This window comes from Cnephaeus nilssonii, assembly GCF_951640355.1.
Source record: "Cnephaeus nilssonii genome assembly, chromosome: 13".
In the NCBI taxonomy this organism is placed as follows: Eukaryota; Metazoa; Chordata; class Mammalia; order Chiroptera; family Vespertilionidae; genus Cnephaeus; species Cnephaeus nilssonii.
Genome location: NC_137084.1, coordinates 60,638,022 through 60,656,811, shown reverse-complemented (window position 1 = coordinate 60,656,811; position 18,790 = coordinate 60,638,022). Strand labels below are relative to the sequence as shown.

The window sequence follows — 18,790 nt, the reverse complement described above, 5'->3', positions numbered from 1 at the left end:
CTCAGTGGCATTTGATATTATTGTCATTTTCCTCCCTCGTAAAAAATTCACTTCCCTTGGCTCCTGTGACATCACACTATCCTCTTTGGCAACTCTTTTTCAGGCTAGTTTTTCCAGCACATTCTCCTCTATCTGCCGTTCAACGTCAGAAATCCTCAAGTTATAAAGCTGGCTCCATGCCCAGAGCTCTCTCCTTGCTTGATAGCACCCATCCCAACAGAACTCCAACAAGCTACATGCCAGCAACTCCCACTTTTATCTCCAGCCTGAACCTGGCCTCTGAACCTTACACTGACATCGTCCTGTCTACTGGGCATCTCCACTTGTAAATCTCAGAGAGATCTCAAAAGCAACCTTCCCCAAAAACATTAGCTCTCCCAAACCTGGCCCTCAGCCACTGCCTCCTCCCTCCATGAAAGACACCACCAATATTCAATGCCACAAGCTAAAAACAAAGAAGCATTCTATTCACCTTCCTCTTCCTCCTGTGCCATTTCCAAAACACCACAAGGTCCTGTCTTTGCTTCTTCAAGATGTCTCCATTTCCACTATCACAGTCCTAGTCCAAACAACATTATCTCTCACCTGGACTTCTGCAGTGACCTCCTAGTTGATTTCACAGCATCTCTTGCTTCTCTAATCATTTCCCAAGCCATAGAAAGAGTGTCTTTTTAAATCTCAAATCTGATTATATTGTTCTTTACTTAAAATCACTTTTGGGATGAAGGTCAAATGTGTTGAAATAGATTGCAAGGCCCAGCGTAGTCTGATTCAAGCAATCCTGAACTCCCTGGACTAGGTCAGTTTTCTAAAATGCATCACACAGAGAGAAGGGCAGTAGAAATAGCAGTTAAGTTCACAGCTACTGAAGTTAGACTTGCTTGGAATCAAATCCTTTCTCCATCACTGTGAGCTTGTGATTTGGGCAATTCCCTTCTCCGCTATGAGTCTTAGTTTCCTATCTGTAAGATGATAATTATAATCCTTACTTCATACAGTAGTTGAGGTTTACATGATACAATATCTATAAAACATTTATCATAGTGCCTATTATACAGTAAGCATTCAATAAACATTGGTTATTATTTATTAATAGCACTTATCTAAATTTTTAATTATATATGTATATATATATAAAATGTGTGTAATTGCTTGACTAATGCCTGACTCTCATGTTAGACTGTATCAACCCAAAACTGAAAGCAACCTAAATAATCATCAATACCAAAGTGGTATATTCATACAATGGAATATTGTATAACTATAACTGTTAAAAGGAGGTCTCTTTATATGTAATAATATGAGAAAATCTCCAAGATGAAGTAAAAAATGAAAAACAAAATGCATTATAATATCTTCTCTTTTTTATACATGAATAAGCATTTATATGCATACACACAATAACATATATTTAAATTTTTCTAGAAGAAATTTACAAAAAAATTACAAAGTTAATTGTCTTTCAGGTGAAAGACAAGTAAGAGGGGCTTTTACTTTTTATACCTCTCTGTACTCTTTTCTATATTTAAAAAAACCAATAAATGTTCTTTTTAAAATAGTCTTAATACTTAATTATATTTCACATGGAGATCAAGAAAGAACTGGTTAATTCTATTATTAAATGAGATTATTGTAAAAGCCCTAGTATAGGCATTGGCTTACAGTAACTGATAAATTAATGTTATTCCCACCCACCTAACTCTAAGTTTCATTACCTCTCCTCAGATGAGTATCTTGGAGGTAACAATCATGCAGATACTGGATTTTGCAGCCCCGGTATCTAGTATAGTGTCTAGTTCACAGTAAACACTAAATTGAATTGAGGAGAGATTCTAAGACTGGCAAGCTTGCAACTATAGCCAAGATAAAAACTGATTAAAAGAGAGTGAGTAGGTCTTCAAATTCTCTCCCCGAAAGGAACTACAAAGTTGGATGAAATTAATAAATATAACCATGTTTGTGCTCTAGAAATTAAATAAAACCATACAACAATGTTTATGCTTGAAACATCGGTTATTTACATACTCATGGCTGGCTCTAATGCTGTGTGCATTCAAAGAGAAGAGGCAACAGGCTCAGCAAAAAGTAAAAGCCAAGGCAGATAAAAAAACACCTAAACTTTGAATGTGTTTCCTATCTACCTACAGATCTAATGGCAGACAGCAGAAGATTTACTGATGCAACCTCTGTCCAATCATTTGCTGTCCTTTAGATTAGGCAGATATAGAGGAGACTCTCAGTAGCCAGGCTTAAAAAGAAAAAAAAGGAAAGAAAAAAAGAGCAGAAACCTTAGTAGCCACACACTATAGAAAAGACAGATTTAACAGATTTATCACAGGCAGGTTATTAAACAAAAAAGCAAACAAACAATAAAAACAACCTTGTCTGAGGGAGGGATCAAAATCCAGAGTTGCTACAATACATTCTCAAAATTGTCCAGTCTTCAACAACAGCAACAAAGTGAGACAAGCAAAGGAACAAGAAAGTGTGACCATATTCAGGAGAAAACAAACAGCCAGTAGAAACTCTCTCTAAGTGTCTCTGGATATAGAACCTAGCAGATAAAGACTTTCAGCAGCTATTATAAATATTTTCAAACAACTAAAAAATACTATATTCAAATAATTAAAGGAAACAGAGAAAATGATTCAACAAATATAAAATCTAATAAGGAGCTAGATTATAAAAAAGAATCAAGTTACAGTTTGGCATTTAAAAATACATAAATGAAATAAAACATTCACTAGATGGGGCTTGACAACAATTCAAGATGGCAAAAGAAAGAATAAGTGAACTTGAAGATAGATTAATAGAATTATCCTATCAGAAAAGAGGGGGAGAAAAAGATTGAAGAAAATAAACAGAACATCAAGTGCATTAACATATGTGTAATAGTAGTCTGCCAAAGGAAATGAGGAAGAAAAAGAGGCAGGAAAAATGTTGGAAGAAATAATGGCTGAAAAATGTTACAAATTTGGTGAAAAACATTAATCTGCACATCAAAAGAGCCTAATGAATCAAAAATAGAATAAATACAAGGAATCCATACATAGAAACATTTTTGTCAAACTTTTTTGAAAGGCAAAGAGATAATATGAAAACAGAAAGAAAAATGAGTCATCACATACAGGGGAGCATCAACATGATTAACAGTTGACTTCCCTTCTGAATATTGAAGATGAGAAGACAAAAACTGGGATTATATACTCAAAGTGCTAGTAGGGGGTACCATTGAAAAATATTATGTCCAGCAAAACTTGCCCCCTAAAACAAGGCAAAATAGAGAATCTCTAGATAAATAAAGGTTGCGTGAGTTTGTTGCTAGCTGGCCTGTCTTTTAAGGAATACTAAAGGAAGTCCTTTAGACTAAAAGGAAATACCACTTGGGAGTAACTTAAATCTACAGGAAGAAATGAAAAGCACCAAAGTGGAAAATATGTGAATCAATATAAAAAGTTCTACAAATACTTTCCTTTCTTCTCTTAACTCTTTCCAAATCATAAGATAATATAAAGTACTGAGTGCAGCATCACATTGTTGTATTTATAGAGAGACTAGAGGCCCGATGCACAAAATTGGTGCAAGAGTAGGCCTTTCTTCCCCCCAGCTGCCGGCACCAGCTTCCCTCTGGCACCCGGGACTGGGGCTTCCCTCACAGCCCTTGGCTTCGTCCGGAAGGTCATCCAGAAGGACGTCTGGAAGAACATCCGGTCTAATTAGCATATTATGCTTTTATTATTATAGATATAATGACAACACGACAATAGTAGCACAAAAGAGGGGAAGAGAATGAAGCACTATTGGAGCAAAGTTTCTATGTCTTAACAGAACTAGGTCAGTAAAAATATGGAGTATATTGTGATCAGTTAAAGGTTGCATATTATAATCTCTAGGCCAACCAATAAAAAAAATAATTCAATATGTAGTAAAAAAATTAATAAAGGAATATAAAGAATACACTTAAAATATTTAGCACCAGAAAGGGCAATAAAGGAGGACCAGAGGAACCAAGAGACAGAAGGCATATAAAAAATAACTAGCAAAATGACAAATGTAGATGAAACCAATCAATAATTACATTAAATATGAATATTCTAAGCATCCATATTAGTATGAAGAGATTGTCAAGCTGGACCCCAAAAAAATGATATCCAGCTATATGCAGTCTATTTCCTAGATTCAATGACAGAAATAGGTTGAAAGTAAAAGAATGCAGATAGTAACAACAGGAGAGCTGAAGTGCTGTCAATATAGACAAGCTGTATTTTAAGACAAGAAATATTGCTAGAGCAAAGATAGGTATTTCATAATGATAAGAGTTAATGTATCAGGAAGATATAACAATTATAAATGTATCCACATCTAACAAAAGAGTCTCAAAACACATACATCAAAACTGATATAATTGAAGGAGAAATACACAGCTCAACAAAAATTGTTAGAGATTTCAACACTCTCCTGTTAATAACGGATAGAACCAGGTAGAAGATAGAATCAGCAAGAATGTAGAAGACTTCAACAATACCATCAACCAACTAGACATAACATCTATATAACATTCTACCCAATGACTGCAGAATACACCTTGTTTACAAGAGCATATGGAACATTCTTCAGGATGAACAATAGGCTACATACACATAAAATAAATCTTGATAAATTTAAAAGAACTCATAGGATGCAAAGTATGTTCTCCAATCACAATGAAATTAAATTTGATATCATTATCAGAAATAAATCTTTTAAATTCCACAAGTATTTGGAAATAAAACAATGCCCTTCTAAGTAACCTATAGGTCTCAGAAGAAATCACAAGATAAATTGTAACATTTTTTGAACTAAATAAAAAACAAAGATAAGACATACCAAAATGTGTGGCATACAGCTAAAGTAGTACTTAAAAGGAAATTTAGAGCTTTAAACACTTATGTCAAAAGGGAATAACAGTCTCAAATCAATAACGTGAGCTTCCACCTTAAGAAACTAGAAAACAAAAGTGAAACTATCCCTAAAACAACAGAAAAAGAAAAAAAAAAGAAATGATAAAGATTTGTCCTATGAGACACACATTACCTTCCTACCAAACCAGATAAAGATATCATAAGCAGCGAAAACACTGACCAATATTCCTCATGAATGTAAAAACAGATATTCTTAACAAAATATTAGCAGACTGACTTCAGCAACATATCAAGAAAATTATATAACATGACCAAATGTATTCTATGATTGCAAGGTTGGCTTAACATTAAAAAATAAAGTGATGACCCTGCCGGCGTGTCTCAGTGGTTGAACATCAACCTATGAACCAGGGGGTCACAGTTCGATTCTTGGTCAGGGCACATGACCGGGTTGCAGGCTCGATCTGGGGAGTGCAGGAGGCAGCTGATGAATGATTCTCTGTCATTATTGGTGTTTCTATCTCTCTCTCCTTCTCCCTTCCTCTCTGAAGTCAATAAAAATATATTTTTTTAAAAAATAAATAAATTAAGTGATGTAATATAACACATGAATTGACTAAATGACAAAAACCATAGAATTATCTCAATATGTGCCAAAAAGTAATTAACAAAATCCATAACAAATTAAACTTAACAAATTAAAAACTCTCAGCAAACTAGGAACAGACAGAAACATCCTCAACCTGACAAAGGACAATCTAAGGAAGACTCACAGCTAGCATTATGCTTAAAGGGAGGGAGACTGAATGTTTTCTTCTAAAATTGGGAACAAGGCAAGAATGTCTGCTCTCATCACTAGTATTAAATATTGTCCTGAAGGTTCCAGCCAGTGCAATTGGGCAAAAGAAAAAAAAAAGTGAAATACACTGATTGGTAAGGAAGAAATAAAACTGCCTTTATTCACAGTGTCATGATTCTATATATAGCAAATTCCAAGGACCCCTCTAACTATCCACTAATAAACCAGTTCAACAAGATAGTAGGATCCAAGATAAATATACAAAAATCAATTATATTCTATAAATCAGCAACAACCAATCAAAAAATAAAATTAAGAAAACTATTCCATTTATAAGAGCATTAAAATAAAATACTTTGGAATAAATTTAACGAAAGAAATGCAGCCCTAGCCAATTTGACTCAGTGATAAGCATCGGCCCAAGGACTGAAGAGTCCTGAGTTCGATTCTGGTCAAGGGCATGTACCTTGGTTGTAGGCTAGATCCTGGCCTCAGTCAGGGCCCAGGGCAAGTGCGGGAGGCAGCCAATTAATGTGTCTCTCTCACATTGATGTTTCTCTCCCTCTGTCTCTCTCCCTCCTTTCCACTCTCTCTAAAAGTTAATGGAAAAAATATCCTTAGGTGAGGATTAACAACAACAAAAAGAAATGCAAATCTTGTACACTAGAAACTAAAACCTGAAGATCTAAATTGCATGTTGATGGACTGGAAACTCAAAATATTATCTAGATGGTAGTTCATTTTTAAAATAAACACGGCAATTCCTCCCCCTCCCCCTGTGATAGAGCAACTCAATGCAATCTTCATCAAAATCCCAGCTGGTCCTTTTTTTTTTTTTTTTTCAATTAATAAGCAGATCTGAAATGTATATGGAAATGCAAAGCTAAAAAGTCTTGCAAAGAAGAACAAAGTTGGAGGATTTATCTACCCGATTTCAAAACTTACTATAAATCCCTAGTAATCAAGACAGTATGGCATTGGTGATAGGATAAGCACACGGATCAGTGGAATGGAATTGAGATCCCTGGAATAAACCCTTACATTTATAGCACTTAATGCCACTAATTGTACACTTAAAATGGTAAAATGGGAACTTTTATGTAATGTGTACTTTACCACAATTTGTAAAAAAAAAAATAAAAATGTTTCTGTAACCTTATCAAGCTTTAGAGTCACTGGTCTAGATGATCTACCAGAACACCATCAGCTCAATTAAGGTATGCTCCCCAGAAACATATGAAGGGGTTAAGACAAAATTAAAGATTCACAGATGGCCTTACTTTCTCTATAGCTAAAAGGACAGGCACCGCTATCGTGACGCATTTTTGCTTTCTACCTGCAACATTAATAATACTTTCACAAAACCATGTTAAAGAAAATGCATCAGGCATTAACCCTTGGAGTCACAGAACTCTCTTGGCACAGTTTTATGTGCTCGTCCTGGAGGACTCAGGAACACCATGAGAGCTTTGCTGCACACTTCGAGTGGAGGAAAAGGATGGAAAACTTTTGAAGTCTCAGAAGTACTTTTATATCAAAAGTCCAAGAATATCGCTTTTAAAAATTAAAAAACCATCAGGGAGGACTCAAGAACCTGCATAGTGGAAGCTCTTGCAGTGCACAGAAGACTGGGGAGTTTCAGAAACGAAGCGCCAAAGACAGTAGCCTTAAGCGGGGGCGTTGAGGTCAACTCGCCCTGAGACACGCTGCCCACACCAAGTCTGTTACTGCTGACAGGCCCTGGAAGCTGTTGGTGGCGTGCCCTCCTTATCCAGTGTGCTACCCAGTCACGAGTGATTGACAAGGACGAAAGTTAGTGTGCTGCTGGGGGTGTGGGGGCACTTGTGCCAAGGGAGTCCAGCACCCAGCTTGGAATCAACATAAACAAGAATAAGAAAGAAGGGAGGGTGGAAACAAGGGAGAGGAAAAGGAAGAAGAGAAAGAGAAGGGGGAAGAGATGGAGATGGGAGACAAGGAGACAGGGAGGAGACACATGAATCCGTGCAATCATTGGGCTCTTAGAATCCCTTTCCCTGTAATGGGAAGTTGCCTGATTTATGAAATAGAGACAGGACACCAATACTACAGGATTGACATTTACCTTCTGAGTCTTTGTTGTAGAAAACACCATGTGGGTGCAAAGAGTAAGGTCGGGAAGCGAAGTTCTTTAAATGGATGACAATCACGTCCCCCACTTCAGCCCTCAAGATGGGGCCCAGGAATCCAAGCCAGGGCGGTTTGGGGATCTCTGTGGAGTACGTCTCATCTGTGTAGTGTCTGTAAACAGCCTTTTTGTAAAGACCACCTATCCTGTTGGGCCCTCTTTCGAGAAATAAGGTTGCAAGTCTGAAAATAAGAAGAAAAATATTTAAAAGTGGAAATTGAAAGGAAAATCTTAATAACATGCCTTCACAGGTCATAAAGTACATGCACTTATAATTTCTCCTTTGGTGTTCACCATAACCCTGTCACCACTGGAGAGCTGGTAAGATTATCCCTGGTTTATTGACGATGAAACGGAGGCTGAGAGAGTTAAGTGACAAGCCAAAAGGCACAGATTAAAACAAAACACAAACACCCTAAAGTCACGCTGCCCCTTTGCCCCCTTTCATTCAACACGCTCCCTACCCCGCCTTTGCTTTTTTGTTTGACAAACACTTAATATGCACTTGCTGCATTCCCAGCACTTTGCTGGGTGCTGTGGGGGGACACAAAGGAGCTTATGACCTAATAATGGAAAAATTAAGGAACTGCCTAGAGCAGTATTTGATCAAGTGCCAACTGAGTGGTTGAAGCATCAGATATAGCTCACATTTTCTAGGAATAATTAGTTCCGAGAAGGAAAAGGTTGCAGTGGTTGAAGAGGTCAGTAAACACCTCAGGAAAAATGCAGGAATTGAGGAGGAGGAGGATTAGATAACAAAACGGAAAAGTGAGGACACTCGGCAGGGACCGAGCATAAGCCACGAGAAAGAAGCAGTCCCCGTCATTTTGGGGGAGAGGAGGTTCTAGGCTGGAGGTTATGGGTCTGGAAGGGGAGGAGCAGTGAGAAGTATGGATGCATGGAACATCTGGAAGAAGACTGACCAGGAACTTTAATTCCAGGTTGAAACATTGAGGATTTATCTTGGAAGCACTGAGGACTCACGGAGGTTTTTCCTAAAGTGGTGACATGATCATCAGTCTTTCAGGACCATCCTTGTGACAGTGGTGTGCAAGTTGTAGAAGAGTCGGGCAAAGGGGAGAGCATGAATGAGGGGGCAGGGGAGCTGTCAGGAGACCAGTGGAGATGGGGGCGGGGTGGAGTTGCAATAGAAAGAAAGGAGCAGATGTGGAAAAAGTAGGATTGTAAGATGTGATGTGAGCAAATGCCCTCCTGGGGCTCCAGGGGGAAGGGGACACTTTGTCCCAGGGTCTGGGAGCTTGAGACAATAGCAGCGCTGCTGACACCACCTCAGAGGTGGCCACACCAGCTCCCGGGAAGGTGGGCCTCCCCTCCCCACTCTCCGTCTGTGTGCTTAGCACAGGGCTCCACCCCGGACGAACTGCTTCTGCTGGAAGGAAAGCTCCACCACGTCGGGTGCAGCCATCCTCGTGTAGCTGAGCCCTCTGAGGGGGAGAGGCAGGCCCCCCTCTCACACACACTCCTGCATGTACACATGCATTCCCTCTCAGTCACTCAACAAACTTTATGTCAGACCTGGGCTACAGAACAAAAAGGCAAAGCCTGGAAGGAGCTCTCATTCTAGGAGAGTCATGAGAACACAGATGATGTTCTGGGGCATCTAATCTGGAGGGGAAGACAGATCAGGGCAGGTTTTCTAGAGGAAGTAATGCCTAAATATGGCCTCGAAGATCAAAGAGGAGCTGCCCAAGCAATGATATGGAAAGGGCTGATGTAGTAGATACTGTGGAGCTGTGCCAAGTCCGTGCCCACACACCATTCTTTGATCTGATAGCACACCTTCCCATTCTCATGCTAAGTACTTTGGAGAGGGCTCCACCCCCAGCTCCAGTGATGGGGCAAGTGACTCAGCCTAACCAATCAGACACAAAATGAGAAGTCATTTTCTTCACCTTCAATGTCATTTCCAGGGAATTTTGTCCCCTCAGTGATGCCTGCAGTACCCTAGGGACGTTCTAGTGCCCTTCAGAGCTGAGGCCCAGATGTTCCACCTCTGGCTCAGCTGAGGACCCCTGGAAGTTCTCCCACCCCCAAGACCAAGGGCTTCTCGTTAAAAGGGCTTTTTGCTGACAGGTTTGACCTTGTCCTATGATCATATTAGGTGGTCTGGGGCAGGCTGCCTGCCTCAGCTAGTTAGAGTGAGGAAGTGATAAGGTTGTGAAAAATCAACTTTTAACTTTAAAACCGTGCTGTAGCCTAATTAAATGCTTTTCTTTTAACTTTGTAGTGCAAAGAGCATCAATTTATAAAGGCAAAGTAAACCCTCCTTGTTAGCAAGTCCCTGGGAGAAAGAAAACAGTCTTTGAAAGGCAAGCCCAGCAAACCAAAGTTCTTAAGGTTACTTGGTGGATTTCCGGAAAGATGTTCACTGGATATTTTCTTGTAGCCACAAACTCTACCCTGGACCCAAGCATCATCGGATATACAGCTTATCTTTGAGCAACATAAGTTTGAACTGTGTGGGTCCATTTACACGCAGGTTGTTTTAAAGAAATAATGTTGATCCTTTGTATCCTTGGGTTTCACATCTGAGGATTCATTCAAGTACGGATAGAAAAACAGTATTTTTGCATTCCCAAATGGGAATTCCCAAATGCGGATCAAAAATACTGTTGAACATCTGATCCCCCTCACTTCTCTATTCTGGGCTACACACACACACACACACACACACACACACACACACACACACATTCACACCAGTAAACACACATGCATATGCATGCTGAGCAAAAGTTCCTTATCATGAACTGCCTGGCAGAGCCAGCCAAACGAGAGGGAGGAGAACTGTTGGTTGACTTCTTACAGCACTTATTGCATATGCTGCATATTTTAGCACTGAGTTATATATTGACTTGTTTTGCACCTTCCTGGACATGTGTCAATCTCATCCTGAGAAGGGATTAGGTTTACTCAAGCCATGGCTCCCAAATGTCCACCTAGGTACTAACTATATCCGAATTATTTGGGACATTTGCCAAAAATGTAGGTCCCCAGGCCCCATTTCAGGGCAATTGAATCAGACTTTCTGTGTCAGGGCCGTGGCATCTATGTTTCCTGAGCCCACTAACCGATTCTCACGGCAGAGCTTTCCAGTGCTTGCCCATTGGGAGTCTTCTTTCTTCCCAGCAGAAGGGGAGAACAAAGAACTTTTGCAGTTTTGGCAAGTGAACTATGAGAGGAAGTGACATGTGCCACTCTGGGCCAGGGCCTTTAATTACAAGACCCCTCACTTCGTCGGCTGCAGGGGAAACCTTCAGCGGCAACAGTGAAGCCTCCAGATCTAAGCAGCCTGGCTCGCTACTTCACCCAGGCGTCCTGCAGTCTCATGCCCTCGGTGAACCCCAGTGGGTGAGAAATACACCTCTGTGGCGTGAGCCCGAGACTTGGAGGTTATGTGTAACTATAGCACCAGCTGACTTATTCTGACTAATACAATCCTGATGTGAATGCAAGTTTGGAAATCACATTTCTATAGTATTTAGCACAAAACCCATAGAAACAGCCCGAAGAACCATAGTAACTGTTTGAAACCACAGGAACTATTGGAAGTGGAAGAGGCAGGGAAGGAATGGAAGAGAATGTCTACGCAGCCAACCACCCCTAAGAACACAGTATACCTTTGTAACAGTTGGACAGAGACTCCAGCTCATATGAGTTCTAAAAATGCAAGTCTTGCCCCAAAACAAACCAAGGGGTGATTTCACGGAAGGCATCCTCAGAAAGCAGCCCGAGGTGTAGCTAGAGTGCACGCATTAGGATGCTTCATTGGTGGGCTGTATATTGTTTATAGTGCAGCTGCAGGACGATCCCACTGTGATGGACTGAGCGATCACTACCCCTCAGGTCCGTCCCCAGCATATATCCTAACATTTTGACTCAAATCGAGCAGGTATCTCTGTCCTGCTGTGAAGGAATCCAGTTGGGCAGGGAAGTTTCACATCAGCAACTGCTTTAAGGATAAAACGAGATGCAAAACGCTCACATTGCCAAGGCCAGGGACAATACTGCGAAAGAGACGCCTTCTAAAAGCAGGTGAGATTAACCACTTCGGGAATGAACCTGCCTCTGGGAATCATCTAACCAGTGCAGAGGCGGACTCCAGGTTAGATTCCAAGGATTTCATAGCTCACAGGGGGTGTGCACCTTGCCAGAACCACTGTCCCCCACAGTCTGGATCTTTTAGCAGGATTCTTCCCCATCCATTCAACCACTGAGCAATTGTAGAACCTCTCCTGTATATGGGACATTAATCTAGAAATGAGGGCCAAGATGTGTGAATCTCAGGCCCTGCACTCAAGAGACATACCATCTGGTTGGGAAGACAAAGCATATGCATTGGAGAATAAATAGCAACACCCAGTTTTCCATATTAAGTGGCAAATATATCATATAGAGCTGAATGTCTGAGTGTGTGTGAGAGAGTATGAGAACAGGGTAAAGATGAGCTTTGAATAACATCAGCAGAGGTATGGTCAGGGAAAACCTGGGAAATCATTATAGTCACAATATGGATAAGCAATTGTTGTCTGAGAAGGGACATTGTTCACTGAGGATAAACAGGACTAGATGGATACAAATGACACTTGGCAAAGACAAGGGTGGAGATGGTGATTATGCATTGCAACTCAGGTGCAGCCACGCTCTCCCTAATTAGGTTAATGATTTCAAAGCCATCCCACCTAAGCGATGTGCTGCCATTCACGTCCTCTCACCCTGGTTCCCTGGCACCACCTGAGTCTTGAGTTCCTCCTTCTCCCACTTCATTTCCACAGAAGCCCCTCAGAACACACATAAGGCAAGTTGAAAACAAATTCACACCGTGAAAGGCAAAGGGAATGAGCTTGAATCCCAACTTCCCCACTTGAGGTTGTGAGATCTTGGGGAGATCTGAACCCCAGTTTCCTTGGCTGTCATCTGGTGGCCATCGTAGAGTCATCAAGGGGAGTCAACGAGACGAAATGTGGAGCCCCATGCACAGTATCTGAATGTTGAAGCAATGATAATTATGGGAGTAGTGATTATTTCTGGCAAAGCTCCAATCAGAAAAGAAGAAAATGTGACCGTTTGAAGTGTCTTTCCCACAGAGCTCCAGCTCGCAGGAGAAGTCCTAGAGATAGGAGAGATAGCATGACGGCTAACATGTCTTGTGTGCTTAACCCAGAGGCTTTACCTCTGATACCTGTCTTATGGGTTGATAATGGCTTCCAAAGGAAGTCCACATCCTAATCTCCTTATTTGGAAAAGGGGCCTTTGTAGATGTTAAGGATTTTAAGATGAGGAGATGATCCTGGATTATCCAGGTGGGTCCTAAATGCCATTAAAAATGTTCTTACAACAGGGGGATTAGACACACACAGGAGAAGGTGATGTGAAAATGGAGGCATAGATTGGAGTGATGCCCCCTCCTCAAGCCAAGGATTGCCAGCAGCCACCAGAAGCTGGAAAAGGCAATTAATTGATCCTCCTTTAGAGCCTTCAGATGGAGTGTGGTTCTGTCGATGCCTTCACTTTATTTTTTTTTAAATATATTTTATTGATTTTTTTTACAGAGAGTTAGAAACATCGATGAGAGAGAAACATCGATCAGCTGCCTCCTACACACTCCCTATTGGGTATGTGCCCACAACCAAGGTACATGCCCTTGATCAGAATTGAACCTGGGATCCTTCAGTCCACAGGCAAACTCTCTATCCACTGAGCCAAACCGGTTAGGGCAACGCCTTCACTTTAGATTTCTGGCCCCTAGAACTGGGAGAGAATACATTTTTTATTGTTTTAAGCCACCCAGTTTGTGGTAATTTGTTATAGCAGCCACAGAAAACTCATACACCCCCACCACAACCACCACCAAGAAAGGACTATCATTATCCCCACTTTACTGAAGAGAAAATTGAGGCAGAGATTCAATTACTTGCTTAGTAAGTGGAACAAGAATTCTAAGTTGATGCTAGAGCCCCACATCCACCAGAACGCCAGGCTGCCTTGGCATCTCTGCCAGACCACTGCTGGGCCACACTTGGCTGGGAAAACCCACCCTGGGCCTCCTGGTCCCCCTGACTTGGCAGAAGATCTGTCACTCCTCTGCATGGCATGAAAAGCTTTTATGACGATGCCTGCAACATAGTAAGGACTCAATGACACTTAGATATTAATGTTGTCTAGAACCCCACTAACCAGGCCTTGGGGTGGGAAAGAGAAGAGGGGGATCAAGAGGGTTTTGTGAAGGATGGGAAACAGGGAGAACTGAGGAAGGGGAAGGTGGCAGGGGCTGCCAGCTGCTTTGCAAAATTCATGCCCCACTTATTAGTAAAAGAATCAAATCCTACTGTTTTCAGGCCAAAAAGCACAGAACTGAAAGATTATATCGTCAAGCTCCTTTTGAGGTGTGGAGTATCCAATGAGATATAAGTAGAATTAATTGGGTGGCATATCAATGAGAGCGCTTTATAGGGCTAATGTAGCAGAAATTTGCTCCTTCTACCTTTTTCCTTCCTCTCTTCCTTCCTGGAACATAGACATGAAGGCTGGAGTTCCAGCAGCCGTCTTGTGACCCTTAACTTCCTTGAGGAATAAAATCACATGCTAGGGATGTTGGGTCAGAAATTGTTAAGGCTCCTGAAATCCTGTCATACCAGCTGTCCCAACAATACTGGACTGCCCACATCTGGATTTCTTTCAGAAGAGAATACAAAACCCTAATTTGTTTAAGGCACTCTATTCTTGTCACTACTGGCTGCCAAAAGCAATCACTAACTGATACAGGGAAATAACAGCAACCCCGAGAGAGTCACATGACATCAGGCCCAACACAAGATTTTTTTTTCTGCTGATAAGATAAAAGTTGAGATTTGAAAGTCACTGTCTGTCCAAGACTAAACCCTAAAAAGATGAAATCCTCCTCTTTATTTTAAAGCTTGTCTTCTCCCACCTGCTTCCTCCAGTTGACTCTTTCAGTAGACATACGGGTCTCTCCTTCACACCCATCCAAGGCCTGCTCAAAACTCTTTGCCATCAACTGGGCTTACACAGTGTTGTGATTAAGTGAACTCCCTAAACTTGGGGTTTGAACAGTTGCCAGCCACACTCATTCAAGTGTGGTTCTGCCTATGAGTTAGTGCCCACAAAAACCTCTGAGTTTCACTGGGAAGCAAAAGCCTGCACATGTTGGTTGCCTAATGAGGGCTTTGGTGAGAATTGTGGCTTTAAATAAAGTGAGCCCACTCTGGCTCCATGCAAGACCAGGCTTTGCCACCAAAGCACAGTCATGCCTTAAGTGCTTTACAAGCTCGAGCAGCACTGGCCCGATGGATCAAATGCTGACACCGTCCCCAGGCAAATCAAAGGAGCCCTGTGTCCCCATTAGGCACAGGAGGGAAGAGGGGGAATATAGTCACCAAGAAAAAATATTTCTAGATAGAATATAACTCCTATATCCTATACTTCCTAGGAAAATGTTAGTGGATATAATCTCAATTATATTTTGAACCCTGTGATCCAGCAAAGGCACCACGTTGGAAAGTTAACAAGTGGGGACAGAGCAAGGACTAGAAGTCAGGTCTCCTGATTCCTATTTCAGGTTCTTTCCCGCCATAGTGGAATGCTGGGAACCTCTAAATACCAAGCATTTGTCTGGTTCTGAATATCCAAATAGCAGCCCGTCCTCAGAAACACTACCTACTCATCCTGCGGGAGGCTGAGCGACAGCATGGCCACATCATCCAAGATGATTCCTTGCTCCTGGGAAAATGGCACCATGCAGAGCACACATACATGTTCCACAATCATGGCATCTTCACATGTGACAGCTGTGACAACTGTGAACTGTAGATTCTGAGACATGTGTTCTGTGGTCTTCAAACAAGGATCAGCAGCCTTCTTGGGGACTTGCCCTGAGCCACCTGCCTCACCAGTAGCACTTCCTGAGATAATTGTTGATAAAAACCAATATACATGGCACACTCAACCAGGCTGCCCACTCAAGAGTCAGGAGCCACCTGCATTAATATGTCTCTTTACACACCAGAAGGAAACATGTGGGGACCTTGGCATCCAATATGACATATACTGTATATACATACTAGCTGTCCCTAAAAGCAGGAGTCCTCTCATGTGAAACCACATTTGTTAAACCATCTCACTCTAATCTGATACCAAACTATGTTTTAGTCATGGCTCTTCTTTACATTTCTTTTTCACCATAACTATTTTCATACATTTTTAAAATCCTCACTGAGAGAGAGAGAGAGAGAGAGAGAGAGAGAGAGAGAGAGAGAGGTGCAAGAGAGAAACATCGATCAATTTCCTTCCATACATGCTCTGACTGCATATCGAACACCCAACCTTTTGGTGTATGGGATGACACTCCAACCAACTGAACCACCCAGCCAGGGCTATACATTTTTTGTGCTTTCTTCAAAGCACCATCTTATGGCTGAAAAGAGAGCCCCTAACTCCTCCTGCACCCAGCCTTGTGGAAACAGCATTCCAACATTTGAGGGTTTAAGTATTTTGGGCTTCTCAATGAATAGGTAACCAGTTTGGTCACTGACACGGGTGATCATTTTCAGTGTCTCTCTGAGAAGAGTGACAAGTGGACTGAACCTGCCTTTGGTAAGAATTAGGTCTTTCTAGAACTTCTAATTGCTGGAATCCCTGACTTCTGCAAAGCTGAGTTTAACCCAGCTGGAAAGGATCACCTTTGCCAAGAAACAGGTTTCATGGTTTAAGGGGGGGTGGGGAGGGCTCTGGAGCTAAAGCAATGTGTGTTTGGTGCTACCTTCACTCTATAAACTCTGTCAAGTACTTCGTGGAACCTCAGTTCCTGGCTTGTAAAATTGGAATAATAATATGTACAAGCTTCAATGAAAGGAAAGTCTCTAATGGAATTCCTATGTAAGAACAAAGAACAAAGAATACTGACATGGACATTTTAGGAGAAAGATAGCATTCCTTTTTACTCAACCATATGGAAAGGTTGTCCAGTATCACACTGAGCTCAGGAATAAACTCACTACACTCAACACACACATCTTGAGTAGCCTTGCATCCAATGGTGGCTCACAACGACTATTTCCTATTGAGCGTTTTTTGAGGGAGGCAGAGTTCCATTTTTTGGGAAGGGCACCAGCAGGGAGGGGAGCCTTTCAAATCCCATACCCAGGGAAGACTACCACCACCAAAGGCCAGCACAGGTAGGATTCCAAGAAGTCAAGAGCTTCCTTTGGAAATAGCCTCTGGACATTAAATGTCCTGGTACAAAGCTTAAGGAAAAGGCTTTCTTGGCAGCCTGGCTGGCACAAGCATCATCCTTCTTTAATTTTAAAACAAACAAGCAAAACACCTATGGCTATGGCTGTGTCGCCATTGTGGCATAGCCTGGAAGCCGTGTGTCCAAGCCAACTGGATCTTTGGTCTTTGCCCAGGGCAGGGGGACCTGGCTCTGAAAGACTTGCTGGCAGAACCTGTGCTCTTACTGAAGCTTAGCAACTAATTTCATCTTTAGAAAATGGAACTTGAATATTGAATGCAATAGGCTCTGCCTTATCAGAAAAGAAACAAGCATCCAAAAATCCAACAGTGGTTACCAGAACATCTCAAAAGTTGTTCTAAGAAGCACAAAGTTGAAAATATGCATAACAACTTTGGGAGCCAGGGGGTGACTTCAGATGGATCTCCAGGGAACAAATAAGAGATATAAGACACTAGATCCCACAAGGAAAACAGGAAGCGAGGGCTATATTCTGCAAAAATAAAAAAATCATGGATATAGAACATTCTAGAACCATCTCACCCAGCTACACCATGGGCTCTTGAGATAGGCTATTGCCCTCAGATTGAATGAGTCGGGGCTGGAACAAGTCTCTCACCAGTGAAAAGGCCATTTCTTATAGACTCAAGGAAGCTCTTTAAACGCCAGCCAAATCTATTGTAACAGTCCCTCTCTTAAACATTACAAAGCAAAAACAAAAATGATGATGTTTCATTCCAAAAAATAAAAACTAAGAAAACAATGTGTGTTTTAACAGTGAAGAATTCTTGAAAATTCTCAAATTTCCATCTCAAAGATTGCCATTGTTTTTTTTAAAAAAACAGAATCAAGAACTTCCTTGAGTTACTAGAAATGTCTAATGAAAACTGTCCATTTATAGAATGAGCCATTATTCAAGCAGCTGGTTGTGTCTGTGGCTCTTCACAGACAAGGCTTTGAATAGAAGGTTCAGCAAATAGATGGAGTTAAGAATGTCTCTTCCAAACTGCACCCCCCCCCCCCAGACTGGGCTTTCCAAGCAAACGCAAAACCCCTCCTGTTGATTTACATTAACTCACCCCCATTACCACCACCCAAGGAATATAACCTTCCACATGTCGAGTGAAAAGGAAGCCAAACCTGGGAGTCCATGGGGACCCCATGCTCACTCACTTGTCTTCTGCGAAACTTTTCCCAGTAATAATGTTCTTCCCCTGGGGTACATAGTCCCAGTATTCTTCCACAATTCCAATGTGGTATGTTCTGGTAACTGCGCCAACCAGCCCAGACACACCCAGGAATGTGATGAGAAGGATGCAGGCAGCCTGCTGCTTCCAAGGCATTTGTGAATGTAACTCAGGCAAGCAGCGTGTGCAGGAGGCAACCCTGCCTGTCCCTCCCCCTCATTCTGAGTTAGTTATAAATGAGAAAGAGACAAGGCCCAGCTCCTCCTCCTCCTCCTCCTCCTCCTCCTCCTCCTCCTCCTCCTCCTCTTCTTCCTCCTCCTCCTCCTCCTCAGGAGCTTGGGGTTGGGACAGAGGCTGACAACTCATATAAGCAGAGCAAGCTGGATGGGGGAGTTGCTATGACGACAAAACCTTTGCCAGCCATCCAAGAAATGTGTAACTGGCTTATTTATTTAGTGCCCAAGCCAA

At 41.7% G+C, this 18,790-nt stretch overlaps 1 protein-coding gene across 1 annotated transcript in view; it reads right to left on the bottom strand.

Annotated features, from left to right (window-relative positions):
- Positions 1 to 18,478, bottom strand: part of HEPHL1 (hephaestin like 1) — a gene marked incomplete at its 5' end in the record, with an annotated part of 57,959 nt that extends 39,481 nt beyond the window's left edge. The window contains 2 exons of the mRNA XM_079787131.1: positions 7,802 to 8,046; positions 18,309 to 18,478. Coding sequence (XP_079643257.1) covers positions 7,802 to 8,046; positions 18,309 to 18,478 — 415 coding nt within the window. The remainder of the gene's footprint in view (positions 1 to 7,801; positions 8,047 to 18,308) is intronic.
- Between the last annotated feature and the right edge of the window lie 312 nt (positions 18,479 to 18,790).